This window comes from Onychostruthus taczanowskii, unplaced genomic scaffold, assembly GCF_017590055.1.
Source record: "Onychostruthus taczanowskii isolate IOZ18803 unplaced genomic scaffold, ASM1759005v1 scaffold64, whole genome shotgun sequence".
Lineage (NCBI taxonomy): Eukaryota > Metazoa > Chordata > Aves > Passeriformes > Passeridae > Onychostruthus > Onychostruthus taczanowskii.
The window spans coordinates 1073019-1089601 of NW_024504122.1; the positions used below are offsets into that span (position 1 = coordinate 1073019).

At 44.6% G+C, this 16583-nt stretch overlaps 1 protein-coding gene across 11 annotated transcripts in view; it reads right to left on the reverse strand.

Moving 5' to 3' along the window:
- TAOK3 (TAO kinase 3) overlaps window positions 1-16583 on the reverse strand; it is a 77086-nt gene that overhangs the window by 18240 nt on the left and 42263 nt on the right. For 8 of the 11 annotated variants that reach the window (XM_041420524.1, XM_041420529.1, XM_041420527.1 and 5 more), the window contains exons 9-13: window positions 15678-15769; window positions 13698-13791; window positions 12179-12260; window positions 9417-9596; window positions 6449-6655 (exon numbers count right to left, since the gene is read on the reverse strand). In XM_041420524.1, the coding sequence (XP_041276458.1) occupies window positions 6449-6655; window positions 9417-9596; window positions 12179-12260; window positions 13698-13791; window positions 15678-15769 (655 nt within the window). Of the gene's footprint in view, window positions 1-3857; window positions 3905-6448; window positions 6656-9416; window positions 9597-12178; window positions 12261-13697; window positions 13792-15677; window positions 15770-16583 lie in introns of those variants that run through there. The other 3 variants (XM_041420533.1, XM_041420534.1, XM_041420535.1) reach the window with 3 other exon arrangements.

Here is a 16583-nt window from a genome sequence, read left to right on the forward strand (position 1 = left end):
AGGAGCAGATCTGCCACCCTGCCATGGCCCAGCAGACACCAGGAAGGTCAGAGAGCCCCACAGGGAGAATCCATGGAATGGTGTCTCCATCAGAACACTGCTGTCACCCCAGTGCTCCTTTCCCACCACACAGACACCTGGTTTTCCCCTCTGCTGGCCTCCATTTCCAGCTGCTTCTCACCCACATCCACACACACTCAGCCCTTTTCAATAGGATTCTGGAAATGAGTTCAAGCAAAAGCAAATTAGGTGCAAAAATGCTGATATTAAGAGCTGAACACCACACTGAAAGTGCTTTAACCCCAAAACCTTTCCTTATCCTTCCTTTTGAGCACTCCCAGTCCATGCTCACCTTTCCCTTGCCTTTGCTCAGTGCCCAAGGCCACCACATAGCCAAGCCTGCACCAGCTCCTCTACACCCACACAAGGGACACAGAACGAGCCAAAACAGCTAAAAAGGACAGTCCTCCACAGAAATACAGAGTGTCACAGAGTGCAGTTTCATTTTATATTGGTCATCCTTATACTGGGTATTTGTGGCACTGTCTGACAGGAAAGGCAGTGAGACCACAAGAGAAATCACTGAAAATTGGGCTGGTCTCAGATTTCCAACTCGTGCACGTTGGTGTGATGGGCAGAGCTCTTGGACTTGCCAACATTCCTGAGAAAGGCACATGTGAGGCTCTAGAACAGCCATCCCCAGAAGATACTGATTAAACATTTGAAGTCCAACAGCATCTCTCAGTTTAATCTGACTCTCAGCCTCACCAGAGGGATCCCAAACCCGGTAGTGAAGATCTGCTCCAAACTCACCCACCTGAACCCCAGGGGAAACAACAGCACACAGGAGCCACCAGTGCTGTACTCCAGCCATGAAATGGAGGTGGGGAGAGGACAAATGTCACCCCTGGTCACACACAGAGCCTGCAGCAGCAGCTGTGAGTGCACAGGATTCCCAAAGCCTGCTAAGCAATACCCCAATCCCTGCATCATCTTCCTTCTCTCCATTATCTTGGTATGGCAAATATCCAGAGAAGCTGCAAATCACTGAAAAAAACCCCCCAACTTTTAAAATGGGCATTCAGACTTTCCAGAATGCTCCAAAACACCACCTAAAATAAATTGGTCTTTATGCTGGAAAATTAATCTGTTATTTACTTTTTGTTATCCAAGAGGTGGCTTTTTAGAGGGCAGAGTGTCACCCTGGCCTTGTTTTATGGGATCTCTGGTTACCTCAGTAAACATGAGAAGCCCAGAGCAGAATTAAATTGCCCTTCAGGAATGTGAATTAACCACATTCTGCATTTCAAACTCAGCTGGGCAAGGAATGGGAAAATTCCTTTGCAACTGAGCAAGCCAAAGAACCAATTTCAAGGGAACAAAAAAAACTCGGCTGGTAAGAGAAATAAATCTATGAGTAGCCACATCTCCATCAGCCTTCCTCAGATGAAGTGACTGATGGCAAAGACAAACATCTCCCTACAAACCCAGAGAAACAGAATTTTGCTGCTTTAAAATAAAATTCTTCTTCTCTCAAAATCTTGCTAAGAGACTGCAGTCATAACTGTTGGCACAGATAAGGAAATTTTGTTTCCAACTTTCAGCTTCAGATGTGTGGGAAACAAAGACCCAAAATTGGCATCTCAGCTCATGGCACCCAATAAATAAAATCTGACTGAAGGCATCCCAGAAACTCACCAAGTTTGGGTCAGGGGACCTCTCAGCCCCAAATCTGCATTTCAAACCCTGGTTTGTTTTTAAAGTAATGTATCTTCTATATACACTTTGTTTTCCCATCTGTTTTCTATGATTTTCTTGCAATATTTACCTTAAGGATGCAACTTTAGGCATGCTCAGCTCACAACTCACGCATTAAAATCCTTTTCTTCAGGGACAACAATCCAGAATTTTCAACTTCCTATTCAAGGAATAATTTGTTCTGACTTACCATCCACATAAACAGTTTTCAGGTGACACTGCCAGGACAAAACCATTCTCAAATATTCCCACAGCATTATCTGAGCAGAGCTGGTGGAGCTTCCAGTGGTGCTCCCAGCTGGATCTGTATGGCTGCTCCTGGTGAACTGTCTGAGCACAATGAGTTTGTGTCAAACCACGAGCTCAAAATCCAACACAGAGAGGATTTTGCTCTGAGTCCCATCCCAGTTCTATCACACACTGTCTTTTCATCCTTCTCCTCACTGAAAAAAAGGCCTTTAGCATCCAAATTCTGCCCAGCCCAGAGCTGGGACACCTCCACCTTCTCAGGAGGAACGCTCCCTTTCCCGCTTGGGGTTTTTTGCTATGCACACCAAGTAAAACCTCCACGGACACAGGAGGAGTCATTAACTGCTGCCAGTCTCCTAGACAAACAGGAAAGGCAATTTCCAAGCCCCACTAAGGACTTCCATGGAATTGCAGCAAACCCCTGCTTTCTAGGAATTTAAAGGGCAAGGAAAACAATAGTGTGGCACCATTTGTCTTAATACACTACTTTAAGTGCCTTGATAATCGACAGGGAGGTTTAAGCTCTGTCCATGCACAAAATTCCCCACAAATGCTGAAATTAATTGGAGCAGCAACAGGAGATGTGCACGGGTTAATTCACAGGATCTGGGAAGTCACTCAAGTTGCAGCAGTTATTGTAAATGTACTTTATTATTGCACACATTGGGTGAGAACTTGGGATGATCAACTATAAAGATCCTCCTTTCCATCTTCTTGTTATAAACCAGATCTTAATCACAAGTTTTCCCTCACATTTCACTGCCCAAGTTTCAGAAAGCACTGATGGTTCTAAGATTGAAGCAAGAAACAGCAACAGCTGAGTACTGCAGTTGAAAAAAAAACCAATATTGTACTGGCTTTTTGTTTAGATTAAAAGATTACAACACATTATTATAGTTTTGCAGAAATAAAATAATAAAAAATTCATTGAGGACAATGAAATAATATTTCTGGGAAGCCACCTGTGCCCACACTGCCATTTACCAGCAGCTGAACAAAACAGGTGACAAAACATCTCTGATGCATCAGCTGATGCCTATACTCACTTTATTGTCTTACTATGGGAGCCAAAAATCTTTACCCTCATTTTTAAGATGAATTAACTGATATTTATCTGATTTTAAAATCTGGTTTATGTGTCTTTGAAGCACAATGTATTTGGAGTTTTACTCCCTGCCCCATTTTGACATTTTTAGGGGCTCCCAGGTACAATTGGGTTTGATCAGAGCTGTCACTGACCTTCAGCTCTCAACCTGTGCAGCTGAACAGCTCCTGAAGGGAGATGGATGTGAGAATGTGTATCCACAGGCAAGATGCCCCTTGCATGGAGTAGCAGAGTTATTTAACTGTATTCAGAAGAAAGTTCTTACACTGGACATACTGAGATGTACATGGAGGAGCTCACCAACCTGCAAAAGGACAAGGAAAACTTCCTCATCCAAGCCAGACATCTGAATTTCCTGAAAAGAATATGCTGGTGATTAAGGTGTCCTCCTGAGGGAGCAGGGTTTGATCCCAAGGATGGGCTTCCTTCTTTTTCTGCCCAGGAGTTCAGGACACAGCTATAAACTAAATGACACAAAAAGCTCCACATTCAATTATGGCTTGTTATTTTTTTAGTATTTTATTCCTGTCTGGCGATTTTTCTTCCAGCCTAACAGGTGTACTCTGGTGGGAGTCACCTTTGTTCTAAGCACAAGATGAAAACCATGGAGCTCTGCTGTGCTGTGGAAGGAGTTGTTTTCCACAGAGGATTCATCCCAAGTGCAGCAAACCCCAAGCACCTTGGCTGCCATGGACTAGCATAGCCAGTGACAATTAACCAGATCAGAACAGGTCATTTCACTTACCCTGTGACCACAAAACATTTTTGGAAGTTACAGCCAACTAGCAGCTGCTAAAAAAAAGAAAGAAAATGAGTTGTTTACAAGTGCTTTTACTCCATCAGCCTCTTCCCTAAGCCTATGCCTCAGGGTAGGTCACAGGACAGAAGCCAGGAGTGCTCCTCAGGTGCCTGAGGCTTCTCCCAGCCCAGCAGCACCCAGGGATGGGCTGCTCCTGCTCTCCAAGGCCAGCCCAGCCTGCCTCTCCACACCAGGCAGCAGCTGGAAGCACTGAAGGCTGAGAACTGCATCTCACACCACCACAGACTCCTCCAGCCTACATTTTACCTGCACGTGACATTCTGGGGCTGTGGCCCAAAACACCAGAAGGGCTCTGACTTTTTAGAGCTCTGAGCCATAGAAAATATCAACACTCCAAGCCATTTTGCCTTCTTGGACCCTTTCCACAATCTGGAGGTTGTTCATTAACACATTTGCGGAATGCCACAATTTTATACAACAGTTTGACTTCATCCATGTCAAAACCATCTCATATGTGACCCTACACCCACAAAATGCTGCTTTATGTTCATCAGTATTTTATTTTTAGCCTTTAATGGCTGATTAAATGCAAAGTAAGAGCTTAAATTAAACTTGAACCCCAGGTTCTTCCCATTGTGTTTGTGAGGGGCTCCAGAGTGACACCCAAAACTCAGCTTCATCCCAGGTTCCAGAAATGCAGTTAAAGCACAAAGACAAACTGAAATCTTGGCAGAACAAAGAACTTTACCTTGAAAATAAACTGGGATGTATGTGGATATAAACCCCCCTGAAATGTCAGGCTGCAATTTTAGTCTCTTCACATATATTAATACACATGTGAAGCAGTTTTCCATTTAAAATTGCATTCCCCAAAGTAACAAAGAATTAAAAAATAGTGTACTAAATTAAAACAGTATATTTGCAGAGTGGAATATGTCCTGCTACACAGAGTCCAAATCTGCTTTATGAATTACATACAGCAGAAGGGAACATTTTCCAATGGAGAAGGAATCTACTCCAAGGACCAGCAGTCCTAGCCAATCCGTAGCTGTTTTGTGAAGACCATCAGTGCACACCTGGGCTTTCTGCTCCCAAAATTACCCTAAAACTCCTGTGTTAAGTCACGTAGAGGTGATTTCTTTTATAGTACTTCAGTTACATTTGTGCAAGACACCCTGAGTTTTTTCAAACCACATAAAAACTTCCATGTGGTGTCCTGTTTGTGCAACCTACACACAAGTCTAGGAGGACTGAATTTACAGCATCAGAAATGCTGTATTTATACTTTACAAGTGTCATACAACCATTATAAAACACAGTACTAGTCTTAAAACAAGCAGGAACTCTACTCCTTTCACAAATGCCATTTATGTCTGGAGGGAGCAGCTCATGTTTTGTTTTTATCAAATATAAAAACTCTGAGCAGTGATTATAACACATGAATTCTGTGTAAATCAGTCCCTCAAACTTCCATTTTAATGCACAAGTAAATATGGCTATTTAACAATGTGAAATTAAAGTTAACACACATTTTGAAGGCCTACATAAAATAAGAAAGAGCTCAAATCATAACCACCAAGACATCCATCAGTGGTGCTGCTCCTCATTCAGGACAGTTCCATGGGCTGGCATCTGGTACCTAAAATCTTATTTTCACCTTTCTGAATAAACAATCTTTTCTAAAGATGCTGTCAAGTGTCTTTAGGAAAGAAGCAAACCCCTAAAACCTTTGCAACTTCTCTGCCAGTATCTTTAAATATGAAATACCATATTTTGTTGAAGACAAAATTTTGCAATAGTTCTTAATATTCAATGACACAAACCCTGCACTTCAGGAGGAAAAAACTGCTTACAAATATTTAGTTAGTTACAACCAAGCCTTACTGTGACCTTACAAAGAAGAAATTCATACTTTTCATGCTGCTGCAATGTTCTAGCTCCTCTGGCAAAAAGCAAATGCACACTTTGAAGTTCCTTGCAAACGAAACCAACACAACCAACCTACATTTTGCTGCCCACTAGCAAATGACACTGCTTAGGCCAAGCCAAAACTATTTTAGTCAGACAAACAGTGGAGATGAGGTGCTGGCTTACAGCTAGACAACCTCAGCTCGAGATCCAGCCCTAGGAAAAGGAAAGGCATCAGATCACAGCATGCAGCAAAGCAGCAGGAGGGCATCGAGTGGGACCTGACTCCAGACGTACCTCGTGGGAAGGGTCCAAAGCTCTGCACACTTCCACTCCTCACAAGGGAAATCCGAGTGCAGGCAGGTTTGAACCACACACTGTGCCTGGCAGAGGGTTAGCTTGGCTGCCAGGACCAACACAGAGCACAGCACAGGCATTCCCAAGGAAACAAGCATGTCCCAAGCAGAGGAAGAGGTGCACATGCAGGGCTGGGCATGCGGGGAGCCTGGGTGACCCTGCCTGGGCACTGACAGCTCCTGGAGTAGCAACCTCTTTTCATGGGCAGAGGTTCTTTAGATGCTTTTGAAGACAAAAACCCCACAGAACTTGACTCTGGCAAGCCCAGCAGCAGCTCCTGCTCTCAGCACAGAGCAGCAGGGCACACGTACCTTCTTGTGAACAACGGAGGAGGTGGAATTAATGGTGCTCTCGTCACTATGCATCATGACCAGCTCAGGGCTGCTCTCATCCAGGACCTCCTGCATGCTGCTCACACTGCTGCTCTGGCTGCCTGTGCTCACAGACATGCTGGGGATGGAATGGTTGCTGCCCAGACTGTCCATCTTCCTACTCAGGTTTGATCCATGCTCACTGTCCTATAAAACAAGGGGCATCAGTTACAGATCCTGCAGGAGATCTCCTGCCCAGCACGTGCCTGCAACGCCCAGAGTTTGTTTTAAAGGTGACTTTGCAGGCTTCAAGGGTCTTTGGGCATTATTTTGCCAACTGCACATCTCAAAGGGCTGTTTGGGTTCTGGAATGCTCCATACCAGGCAGGCAGCCCCTACCTTTTTCCCTGCAATCTGATCACATCAGGTTTCAAGCCAATTTTTTCCTTACATATCCTTAAGTCTGGGCATGGCTCTTGGCTTGATAGGAGACATCCAGGAATACTGGATGGCTGGTGGAAGGAGCCTCATAATTAAGACAAATTATCCAAGTTTGGACTAAAACAATGCTTCAAGTCAGGATCTGCTATAACACATTTCCTGAATCAGAAAATATGTAAAATAATGAATCTACTTATTATTTTATATAATCTACATGGTGTAGAGGTTTTAGCCTCCATGTCTCAAGCAGTCAGCAATTCCATTTTATCAAGCTAAAAACCCCTGGAACCTTGTGTTTACAGCCAAAATAAAGATGAGTGAAGAATCTTAGCAGCTGACTCAGATGAGCCTGCATTATTATAGGGGTTAAAACTTGGATATACATAAATGAAGATTCCTCATACAAAGGTATTTTTGATTCTACAGCCAAGTATCAGGAGTTAGCAGCCTTTTTTCTTCTTCCATACCCATGGCAGTACAGTAATGCCAGAGTATGCACTTAGTCTGAACTGATTGAGAGAATTTATGGAGTCCTTTGTAATTAACTAGTGGCACCAAAGAGGCTCATAAGGAGCTCACAGTGAGGACAGAACTCTGAACATCCTTCAGCTCCTGGGGTGAAGCAGCCTTGACTCACTAAAAGGAGCAGCCTGCTGCTGCATCCAGTTTTCCCTGGCCTCTGAAGGGAGCTTGGGGAGAATTCCATTACAAATCAATTAACAGGGAACTCATTTTGTTGGAGACCGACAGAAAGATAAAATTGAGACTTGACAGATTTGCCTTTGATTGTGTGATTATTTTTTGAAGCAATCAGCAGATCATTCAGAGCCTGCGTGAGAGCACTTAAAATCCAGAATAATACTATTTTACAGAGAACATAGGCACAGGGGAATGAAAATATTTTCAAGATGCTTATGTAGAGTTGCAGAAGAAATCACATAATGAAGGATCTGAGGCTGTGTCACTAATGAATGTTCATGCAGGAAGGACAGAGATGAGATTGCATATGCAACCTTAGCACTGCCTTCCTGACTTCAACTTTCACCTTCTTGGGAGGGCTCTGAGGAAAGCATTAGTAATATTTTGCATGTTAAAGATTTTTAAGGCTCATCTTCCACCTCAGACAGCCCAAGGTAGCAGAAGGAAGTGCCTGGTGGCATTTCCAGTGGGGCAGGCTTGTCCCCAGCTCAGCAGGAACTGCAGCACGTGCTGGGTCTGCCCTCCCTGCCCAGTTAGTGACGCACACGAGCAGTGACACCTCCTGTGCTGGGACAGGGCTCAGGGGTCAGTGCAGGGCATGCTGTGCACATGCAGAGTGTCAGCTGCATCCCTGCCCTCCCTGCAGACACAACAGCTCTCCTCCCTGCTCTCCTCAGGAGTGAGGACAGGAGGAACAGCAGACACGCCTTGGAGCCAAACACCACCAGGTGTTTCCTGTTGAGCTGCAAGTGCTCAACAGCCAAGTGGGAAACCATTCCCTGGCACTCTGCTGACAGCTTGTCACACGAGGGGAGAGAAACTGGGAGGTTTCAGGGCACAAGTCTGACAATCCCCCAGTCCCCAGCTAAGCTCCAGCTCTGGAAGCTGGAGGGGACCTTCAATCACAGCAGTTGCTGCTCTTGCTCCTTTGGGGCAGCTTCCCAAAGTGCCAATCCCTCCTCCTGCAGCTCCACCTGAGACCCATGTGCCATTTCTTTAACCAGTTCAGCTTCCAAAGAGCATTTGACACCCCCCAACCTCAAACCCTGAATATCCTCTGAGCTTGGGCACCTTGCTGTGTGTTATTGGCTCACTCCACTGCAGCAAAGGAACACAGACATCAATTTGTCTGTCAGTGTTTTTCATTGAGAAGCAGCCATGGATTTATTTATGCATTGTGCCTGCACCAAGTGACATTAATTTCCATCTAAGCTCATCAATTGAAAAATGACTGGTTTCCTTCTCTCATCCACAGTTAGGGTCAATTATCATACACTTATTAAGTGCGTTGTTTATTACAAGATTTAAACTGAAGCTGCATTTTAGGTCTTTAACCTTTTTCTTCCTTAACATTAAAGAATTTTTAAAAAATAAGTCTTTCTAATTCAGTGATTTGCTTCTCAGCTCATGAGAGGCCAATTATTTTACAGTAAAGTTATGGTAATTGAAAAAAATATTAACATTAATGGAGTTGTTTTGACTGTGCAGATGAGAAAGAAAAGCTTGGGCTGTCAAAGACCCTCCTCCACACAGGCTGGGAGCCACTTCTCACAGAGAACTTCCCTCAGAATGAGTTTCTTCCCTAAGGCTTCCAGAAGAAAGGGCAGCACTGGAAATAATCCAAAGTTCCACATGTACAATAATTGGCAGCTTTAACACTGAGCAAGGACTACTTTCACTCATTATCCTCTCCTGCTGTCTCTCTGCTGATCCAGATGAGATTCCAACAACATTCCTCACCTAGGCTGGGCTTATTCTGCCACCCTAAGGACAGGAACACCTCCCTGGCCCTGAAATGACTTGTAACAGTGTGAATGGGATGACAAACCATCACCAGTACCTCCTCCTCCTCCTGGGACTCGTTCAGGGGGCCATTCCGTTTATCCTGGAAGAGGATTTTCTTCATTTTCCGGTACTGCAGGTTGTCCAGCTCCCTCACTGCATCCTTGGTCCTCTGGATCAGGTCTAGGAGCACCCTGGGCGGCCGCTCCCGGCGGACAAAATCGTGCTGGGTTAAAGGAGACAGAGAGAACAGCTCACTGCACACTCTGGGGTTCAAATGGGACAGTGGGGACTTGTTAAAGGAGCCAGAACACCTCACTGCACACTCTGGGGTTCAAATGGGACAGTGGGGACTTGTTAAAGGAGCCAGAACACCTCACTGCACACTCTGGGGTTCAAATGGACAGTGGGGACTTGTTAAAGGAGACAGAACAGCTCACTGCACACTCTGGGGTTCAGCTGGACAGTGGGGACTTGTCAGACCCCTGAAGGGACACCGCCCATTCTTGCAATTTATCTGTTCATATTCAGTAACTGGCAATAGCCTTTCTCAAAGGCTCCACACACACTGAGCTCGTGCTGGGGTCAGGTTTTCTGAGCTCTCCAGGCTACACAGATGACTTGTCCCTCCCTGAGTGGGTACACTCAAAACACACAAGGTGACACTTCAAACCTTGGAGGCACAGGAATTAACAAAATGCATCCAGAACAAACAAGAATCAACCTGCAAAGATTTATCCTGCACCCATTATTCCAATTCACACATAAAAACAGCAAGGAGACCACAAAGTTTTTTTTATACCTAAAGCTTTTGTAGACAGAGTTAAAACCAAATCAGGCTCTTGCCAACTCCTGCACAGGTTTTAAATGCAGGCTTAATAAATTCTTTAATGGTATTTAGGAACATGATTAAAGCTTCTTCTGTGATTTACCAGATACATTTTCCTGCACTGTACAGCTGGCAGTGGATATAAAAGTCTCCAGCTTTCCCATTTAACCCTGGCTAAAGCAGACAACCTGAGTGAACACTTGCCAATACTTTTATGGGATCCCTACAGCAGGGTGTGCTGCTTCCCAAGGGGGATGGCTTTAGAGCACAAACATCCTCTGCGTGCTTGTAGAGAAACAGTGAAAACAGAAAAACTGGCAATGGAAAAAAAAATTGGGTGAAAAAGAGTTGTTCTCTACGGCACATTGCAAATGCCACAAGGGGCTTTGGTTAGAGCCTCAAGAGCTGGACCCAGCTGAAGGAAATTCTCAGGAGGGTCACCTCTGCCTGCTCGGGCTCCCAGCTCTCCTGTGGGCTGGCTCAGGAGTGAACTCATCCCCTGGAGCTGGAGTGAGCAGCTCAAGGAGCCCCAGCCCACCCTAAACCAGGAGCCTTCAACAAAAGAGCTGAAAGGATGGGCTAATCGTCTTTTAATGATTTGTAAATAAACAAGGAAAGCATCATGCCACAAGCTGATTTCTCATTTTTAATTGAATTCCAACTGTTGTGCATTTGAGTTTTGCTACTGGGGACAGCCAGTCATTTCAGTACCCAATTTTGCTTGTAGTGATGGTGTTTATTTTTGAATCAGAGCTAAAAGTTCTTAACATCATTTCACACAGAAACAAAATGAATCATTTCTGCTCCTCAATGCAGATAACCACCATTTATTTCTCTGTGAACAGTAACAATCTGCAGCTTATTTATGATTAGGAAAAAAAGGAGCCCATTTTTATCTCACTGTAGATCATTTTTAGAAAGCAGCAAAGCATTTGGAGCCATGATCCTGAACCTAACTCCATTCTGTGTGTGCACTCAAATATTAAAATGAGACCATGGGAAAAGTGTAGGGCAGACAAATATAAATAAAATATAAATATAAAATATAGAATATACAGGATTTCACACTCAGATCTCAGCTCTAATTGTTTGTACAGACTCCAACCTAAGGTACTCCTGAAATGACATCCTTCAATGAACTCAGCCTGTTCCTAGAGAGCAGCAAGGCTGCCAATCCCCAGCAATGAATCATTCCAAAACTCACAACATAAACCTATTAGCTGGTCAGGGTGCTACAAGTAGAACCAGGGAACAAAACACTGATTATTTGCCACAGCACAAATGTACCACAGGAAATAAAAAAAAATACACCAGGTGCCAAAGGGAGCACAAACAGCTCCTTCATCATTTACCTGGAGAGGTCATTGGCAGCCAGAGGGAGCAGGGCTAATAATCAACTTTAAAGAAAGGCAATACTTAAAAGCCAAAGCCTGATGGGAATGGGGCTGGACAGGATTTCACATCCCCCTACCTTCTAAGGGAAGGCTGCTCCTGAATTTCCCAAAAGCAAAGCCCTTGGAGCTGTAAGCAGTTCCTCTGCTTCCCAGGTAAACTCAACCCAAATGACTTCAGCTGGAGCTGATTCATGATTCACTGACAAACTCTACACACATCACTCAGGTCCCCCTCCTACAGGCTCTTGGCAATGAGGGACCTGTAAAAACCCCTTCCAAAATGATCCAGCTATTTCCAAAACGAGTTTAATTAATTGGGTTCAGTATAGAAACCATTAAAAGGATTTAAACAACTCTTGGGTCTGGTGGTTTCATTAGGGGAGGAAGTCAGCCTTGGCCTATCCCCTTAATGCTATTTTTAACTGCTAAGTGTGATGCATGAATGGAGGGGAAAAGAAAACCAAAAAAAAAACCAACAAAAGAGTGGATTTTTGTAATGGAAAATACATGTTCACCATGTTTACAATTATTTTGGTAGACAAACAGATTTCCCCCCACATTTCTGGAAAAGATTTGGTAAATTACCCGTAACAAATCTGCTGATGATGGCCTTTCCTGAGGTATTTTCTGTAAGCAGTAATCAACAAATCCCCTGAAGGAGTCTGACCTGCAAAATCAAAAAATGAAAAAAAAAAAATTAAAAATTAAAATTAAAAAAAAAAGCTCAGGATCTGGTATATATTCAACCTTATTAGTGCAAAGCAAAAAAAAAAAAAAACAAATTAAAAATCTAAATTAAAAAAAGAAGCTCAGGATCTGGTATATATTCAAACTTATTAGTGCAAAGCAAAAAAAAAAAAAGTGTTGACTAATTTGTTCCTAAGTTCTAAGGCAGAAAAAGTAACTGTGTTTTTCCAAATTCTAAGTTGAGCTCATAAATCCTTTCCCAGTTTAAGGCTGTTGAAACAACATGGACACACAACTATCTCCAAGCACAAACTGAAAACCAAGTGAGAACTACAGGTACCAGTCACTATTTTTGATTTTACTTCAACTGCTTAAAACCAAGGGACAGTGGAATTATTGGGAACTCCAGAAATGCACTCACTGATCTCTGGGAGGTTACAGAGGGAACCCTGCCTCAATGCTCAGTTCAACACTTGAGGCTTCATTTGAGCTTTTATCCCAGCTGGAAAGAAGGAAACTGATTTTTCTGGTGCCACTGGACTCAAAAGGAGCACAAAAGGCACCTTGGTGACTCCAGGAGAGCAAACAGGGCAGAGTAAACAAGAGCTTGCAATGCAGAGCACTGATGTGGTGCTGTGTTTATCCATAGCTGTCTCTGCTCTGCACAGCAAATCCTGCACAGAACGTGGGGACCACACTGCAGGCAGCAGAGCAAGCTCCTGGAACCTTGAAAAATGGGCAAAACAGAGAGGATGAATTAAGAAAACTGGAGTGGTCTTGCTACAATGATCAGCAATTAAACAGCTGTGCTGCTCAAACGCCCAGCAGAGAAATGGGGGAACTCCACACCTCCCCAGGAGCTTTGGTTTGAAGCTTTCTGCAGACTCTGTAAGAGCATCACCCAACAGCAACATTCCAATCCTGGGAACTGGGAACCCACAGAACAACAAAGTGTTCTTGTATCCAAGCTCAGACTCTGGGACAAGCCTGGAGCACTGGGAGCATTCACTGGCCACAGAGCTCTGAGGGCTTTTGGAGTCCTCCACTGACAAAAATATCCAATTACCTCCACATGCTCCTCCCTTTCTCCACACTTCAGCTGCACAGCAATGCTAACAACTCTTCTGCCAACAGGGATCTTTGGGAGCTGGAAACTTTCCTGATGCTCAGCCATAGCTGGTTTAACACATCTGAGAGTATTTTAATTCCTACAGCAGCTACACCCCAGAATTAACACCTCCACACTTTTAGATTGTAGAACAGCCAGAGTGACAGAAGGTCAGAATTGAGCTAGCATACAAAGGATTTGAGAACACACTGCAGCCAACATGTTCATTGTCAGGCTTGAAATGTGCAGTGTCACAGGGCATTTTCAGGGAAATAAACAACAAAAATCAGCTGTTGATGGTTCTCTTACCATTCACTTGACTGTAACCTAGGGGAGTCATTCTGGGCTATGTGATATAAGGCACTCATTGCATTCATGTTGAAAAGTGGAGGCTTCCTTTCAGCTGGAAAGAGAAAAGAACAGAAAGGTGTGATAAGGCTGTCTGGAAAGAAAGGAGAAATGCATGGAAGTATGAGCAGGGTATCACTGCTAAATCAACACCCAGTGCTGCTGTCATCACACTTAGGCCAATTATTTTAATATTCCAAGTTAGACCAGCACACCCACTCAAGGAAAGCTGCTGTGCACTTGGAAAGGGATGACAAAATCCAAAGAGTGCAGGATACAAATTATAAGGAAGAGTTTGCAGCAAATTTTACTTTAACTGCAACATCTCACACCTGATCTGCTGTGGCAAAATCAGCTGAAACTGAATAAAACTAATCTTAGGCACAGTTCAGGGCCAGGAAATGCTGTATCAGCCCCCACAGATGTTTGATGCACTGCTGGAACATGTGGATTACAGGAAAAAGTGGCTGCCTGCCTCATTTGTCACTGCAAGTGGGACAGGTTACCAAACTCACTTGCCAGATGTGCCATGAACCCCCTCGCACTGAAATCCTTCCCAGTCCTTGCACCCAGAGGGCACCTGGCCAGCAGCCCCTGACCTCTCAGGAGGGCAGAGCTCACAGTTCTGGGGGAGGCTGGTTCTCCCCAAGGCCAGTGGTGCCAGGATTTCTCAGTTCTTTCAGGCCAGAGCCTTTGCCATGCAGGCAAAGCACCACATCTGCTTTTCCTTAATCACTACTTCAGCTACACCAGGAATTAAGACATTAGCATTCAAAGAAAGCCAAGTGCTGCCCAACAAGAGATTTCCTCCCACTGCTGCCTGACCTCGTGTTCACACAGGGAATCATGCAAAGTTTAAAAAGTCTAATGCTTCTCAAAAGGGTATTTTTAAAGAAAGCAAATCCATCATCTTTGAGGTTCCTGAGTAAAAAGCTCCACAGAAATGCTGGTACCAAGACTGTGTCTGCACAGTCTCTCCTGCTGCTGTGATTTAGTCCTTGAGAGGCTATGACACACCTGAACTCCACACAAACAAAAATCATTGGCCATGCACAACAACAGAAGCCTAAAACTTCCAACTCTGGCATTCTTTATGTCAAAATACAGACTGTGTCAGCATGCTGGCACATGAAATACAGCCATGTTAGTTAGTGGTTATCTACACCATCTCAGTTCTGGAGACAACATTTCTTCTGCACATCCCCCTCTTTGTTATCTCACACATTTCTGCTGATTAAACATTCACCAATGACACTGTCAGTGAACTCACCCACACAATAAGTTACTGATGTATTGCTGTTAAACAGAATCCATATCAAGACTGGTTTTTGAAAATAATCTACTCAGCACATGCAGTGTCAATATTCAGACTTGAAACACACACTTAGAGTCTGCTCTGTGTACCTGCCATCACATCCACCTCTGCTCCAGGCTCTGGGGATGTGTATCATTTGCCCTCTGAGGTGCAAACCCTTTTCTTCTCTTCCCACAAAGAACCTGTCCACGATGATTCATGGCACAAACTTTTCAGCTGAGATTGAAGATTTTTGTTTCAGAGAGCAGGGAAGTAAGAAGAATTGAAAATTAAATGTAGGTCCCTTCTGACACACAATCCTTAGGACACCAGTTCCCTTGGCACAACAGCTGGGACAACTTTCTCTGAGAGCAGCTTGGAAAACAGAGATGACAAACCATGGCTTCCTCTCACTCAAGGGCAAAATGCTCTGGCTCTCCAGGGAGTAACTGAGCACACCAGACCAACCAGAAAGCACAGGGCATTAGTGATTTGCCAGCAGAAAAAGATTTAACTCAACTGTCAGGGTGCTCCAAGTCAGGCATTTTAAAGGGGAGAACTAACGAGGAATAAGGATTGTCCCTTTCTGCAGGAGTTCCTAACACACTGCAGAGTTAATTACCCACCTCAGCTGTGTGCTCACTCACCTAGCTCGATGCATGTGATCCCCAGAGACCAAACATCCACCTTCCCGTCGTACTGCCCCTCGTCCATTGCAAGGATCACCTCTGGTGCCATCCTGCCAAGCACAGAGCAAAGGCTGTGTCAGGGGACACACAGGGACACTCCAGGCACACCAGCTGAGCTGGCTCCATCCCCTTGAGCAGAGCCACACAGCAGGACAGACAGCAGGGAGCTGAGGAACAGTGTGCTGGAATGGAACAAGCACTGACTACAGCAGCCACTTGTCACAGGAGAGGGGAGAAGCAAAAGAGGAAAGGGGGGAGAAAAAAGAGGAAGGGGGGAAGTGAAAGAGGAAAGAGGGGAGAAAAGAACAGGAAAGGGGGAAAGGGGAGAAAAAAAGAGGAAAAGGGAGAGAAAAGGGGAAAGGAGAAGAGAAAAGAAGGGGGAAAGGGGAGAAAAAAGAGGAAGGGGGAAAAAAGCAAAACAGGAAAGGGGGAGAAAAGAAGGGGGGAAAAGAAGGGGGGAAAAGAAGGGGGGAAAAGAAGGGGGGAAAAGAAGGGGGGAAAAGAAGGGGGGAAAAGAAGGGGGGAAAAAGGATTAACCCAATCATCTTCCTATTAGCAGAATACACTGGCACATGGGAGACCCCCTCTATTTCCAAAGGCATGGCAGCTGCAGGCTGACAGCAAGGGCTGGGAGAGCCCTAGAGGCACTCCTGGCACCCTCCCCCAGGCTGCCCCTTGGCACACCAGGAGCATTTCCAGCAGACAAATGCAGCCTGTGGGTGCAGCTGTGAATGGAACAGGGAAACTGGGAACAGTGGTGGTCCAGGATAAAGGGATGAAGTGGGGATAGAGAAGCAGCAGGCCCAGTCTGCAGAAATTCAGCCTCTTAAATTGTGTTCTTCCAAAAAAAGGCTTCCTGCCAAA